The 3933-nt window shown below is 28.8% G+C and overlaps 1 protein-coding gene across 1 annotated transcript in view; it reads left to right on the top strand.

Moving 5' to 3' along the window:
- The first annotated feature begins 1697 nt into the window (after window positions 1-1697).
- The window catches only part of HELRODRAFT_192743 (hypothetical protein), a 7877-nt gene continuing 5641 nt past the window's right edge, over window positions 1698-3933 (top strand). Inside the window, exons 1-3 of the mRNA XM_009023646.1 lie at window positions 1698-1785; window positions 3354-3531; window positions 3879-3933. The exon at window positions 3879-3933 is cut by the window's right edge and continues 144 nt beyond it. Coding sequence (XP_009021894.1) covers window positions 3487-3531; window positions 3879-3933 — 100 coding nt within the window. The 5' untranslated portion in view covers window positions 1698-1785; window positions 3354-3486. The remainder of the gene's footprint in view (window positions 1786-3353; window positions 3532-3878) is intronic.

Here is a 3933-nt window from a genome sequence, read left to right as displayed (position 1 = left end):
AGTTTCAGTGGTTGAATGGTGAAAGGTTAAGTTATTTTCTTTTCTTCGCTCGTTCGTTCATCCAGTCACAATTGTTATTATCATAATTATTCTTATTATTATAATCATTATTATCATAATCATTATAATAATAATAATGATGATGATAATAATAACAATAATAATAATAATAATTATTATTATTATTGTTATTATTACTATTACAGTTCTCACCTTCAATAGCTATAACATGAGAGGGGCTTTCATTAATTCTAGCTAAAACTCCGAACTTTTTACTATTACTATTATTATTTATAATAAAATACATAATCGCAACAATTATTAACTCACTACCATCAGCCATTATTATTTCGCCCGACTCTAAACTTCGCTATATGCAAGCACTTCGGGGGTAAAATTTGCCAAAATTTAAACTTTTTTATTAATGTCACTTTTAAAGGTATAATTATTGTGGTTATTATTATTATTGTTATTATTATTATTGTTGTTGTTGTTATTATTATGATTATTATTATTATTATTAAAGTTTATAATTGTGTAAACAACGACATGAAAACGTTCATACAAAAAAAAAATAAAATTACAGAAGGTAAACATTTGAATATTATAATAATAATAATAATTAAAAAATAATAATAGAATAATAATAATAACTCTGTCACAAAACGTTATGAAATGATACTGAAACAGAATTTTCTTTCATATAGAACTATAAACACGTACACATACATACATACAAACACATACAAACAAACACACATACACACACATATACAAACAAACATACACACACACACACACAAACAAACACACATACAAACAAACATTCACACACACATACAAACAAACATACAAACACACATACATACATACACATATAGACACACATATACACACACACACACACACACATAATCGTCAACCTCCGCTGTATAATGACATGATATAAAACTAAATAATAACAACTCAACCAAATAATCAAACTGCCTACACAGAGTTTGTTTAAATAATGATAGAAAAAATTACTGCTAATACTAATACTGCTACAGTTACTGCTGCTGCTACTACCACTACCACTAATACTACTACTACTTATACCACAAAACCGCTAGTACTGCTACTTATATAGCTACTCCTTTTACTAAAACTTAAGATTGAAAATAACAACAACAAAACCATCAGCCATCAACAACAACAGCAACTACTACAACAACAATAATAATTATAATAACAATAATAATGAGGAGAAAAAGAAAAATAATAAGAATAATAATAAATGTAATGATACCGACGATTCAGTCATTCAAACTGAGGAAGCACACGGATACATCCGATCATTATTCCCACAAATTACTTGTTTGCTTGGCTAATGCCTGTTGCACACACACAAACACACAAACATACATACATACAAATATACAAACATACATACATACATACATACATACATACATACATATATACATACATACATACATACATACAGACCGGTATATATACGCGTTTGAATACGTTCTTCACAAACTTGAAAGGTTTTTAACGCCGCATATCAAATTTGAAGCTATTATTATTATTAAATAAAATGATTAAAAAAATTAAATAAAATTATTATTGAATAAATTAATTATTAAAAGTTATTACAATTAATATGAAGTAAATAAAAAATAAATTATCTAATTAAGAAAAAGCAGCCAATGTATACGTAAATAACTGTGTTGCATTACAATCTTCGGCTTAATTGGGTTAATTACAACGTCATTAATTAAATAATTAACCGACGCAAAGGTTACATACATTAATTAATTGATTAATTAATTAAAAGTAATTATTAATTTTTATTGTTTATTTATTTGTAATTTGGTAGTAGTTTTAATTTTCGGTGGCCGAGTTTGTATTTGATACCGATGAGAAACAATAGTAATGTTAACAACAATAGTAATAATACATACAAACACACACACACAAACACATACATACAGAGAAAGTTAGAGAGAGAGAGAGAGAGAGAGGAGAGAGAGAGAGAAAAAGAGAGAGAGAGAGATGACGATGGTTATATCAATAATAACAATGATGATGCTGATAAGCACTTGAGACAAACCCGTATTATTATTAAATAATAAATATATTATTATTATTATTATTTTTGTTGTTGTTATTATTATTATCATTATTGTCAATAGAATTGTCAATAGTAAAGAGAACGCATTCAAAATTTCAAGGCTCTGCAAGCTAATTATGGATTAAGTTCTATGGTGAAATATTCATTGAAGTTTATGACGACTACGACGATGATGATGATGATGACAATGATGATGATGACATTATGATGATGATGACGACGATGGTGTATTAGTGATGATAATCGATAAAATTATATTAGATTAAAAAGCAATTATTGTCATATGGCAACACAGTACCAATGAACTATCATTTCAATATTCCTGCCAAGTGTTTTGATCTGGCTAAAAAAATTTTTGTATACACACCTTCATACACATACACACATACATACATACACACACATACAGACAGACGTACATATATACACATGAACACATACACATACATAAAAACATTCATAACGGTTTTATTTTTACAACCATTCGGTGAAAGTTATTAGCAACAGTCGGTACACAACGAATTTAATACACTTTGAACTTCAAACTGTCAACTATTGTTTGTTTATTTGTTTGAATGTGTTTGTCTGTGTGTATATATGTGTGTGTTTGTACTAATATGTTGTATGTGTGTGTTTGTGTGTGGGTGTGTGTTTGTATGTGTGGTATGTGTTTGTATGTGGTGTGTGTGTGTCTGTATAATCACACAAATCTTACATTAACATGAATTAGAACATATAAATTGGCGAATATGTAAATGAATGAATGAATGAACAAACGAACGAACGAACGAACAAACAAATGTTTTTGTGTATATCATAATATTTTTAATTAGAACATCATGTCATTAAGCTGTGTGTGCTTGCGTTATGATCTTAAATGTGAAGTGTTTTGGCCTTTGCTTACAATTTGGCGTGTGAAACTGTTTCTCCTTCTTCTTCTTCTTCTTCTCTTTCTTCTTCTTTTTTTTTCTTCTTTTTTTTTCTTTTCTTCTTCTTTTTATTATTATTATTATTAGTTTGTCGGGTTAAACGGAAATGGTAGTAATATGAAGAATGGAATATTTTTCTTTCATTTTAAGCACAGGCAAACATAATTTATTTGAACGCAAACATATCTATAATAATAATAATAATAATAATAATAATAATAATAATAATAATAATAATGATACTAATAATAATAATAACAGTAATGATACTAATAAAAATTAAAACCCCAAAAACTTACCGATAGAGAAAACATCGAGTTAGCAAGGAGCAACATCCGACAACAACAACATCCACAACAACAACATCAACAACAACAAACAACAACAACAACATCAATATCAACAACATCAACAACAACAACATCAACAACAACAAATATGTGTAAAAGACGGAACTCCGATCCCAAAGGCTGCCTTGGTGGGGTGCGTATTATTATTATTAATAGTATTATAGTAGTAGTAGTAGTAGCAGCAGCAGCAGCAGTAGTAGTAGCTGCAGCAGCAGTTGTAGTACTGGTAGTAGCAGCAGTAGTAGTAGTAGAGTAGTAGTAGTAGTAGTAGTAGTAGTAGTAGTAGTAGTAGTAGTAGTAGTAGTAGTAGTAGTAGTAGTAGTAGTAGTAGTAGTGGTAGTAGTAGTGTTAGTAGTAGTGGTGGTAGTAGTAGTAGTAGTAGTAGTAGTAGTGATAATAGTAGTAGTAGTAGTAGTAGCAGCATTTGACTTAATTCACTTCAATGACCAAGTAATATGACTTTACAAACAACATGTTCAGTGTTTAAAATGGTTCCGTGCAAATCTACTGCTGACCTTAACATTGATTGGTGTGG

Source organism: Helobdella robusta, assembly GCF_000326865.2.
Source record: "Helobdella robusta unplaced genomic scaffold HELROscaffold_37, whole genome shotgun sequence".
In the NCBI taxonomy this organism is placed as follows: Eukaryota; Metazoa; Annelida; class Clitellata; order Rhynchobdellida; family Glossiphoniidae; genus Helobdella; species Helobdella robusta.
Note: the sequence above shows the minus strand (reverse complement) of the source record. Positions and strands in the feature narration are given on the sequence as shown.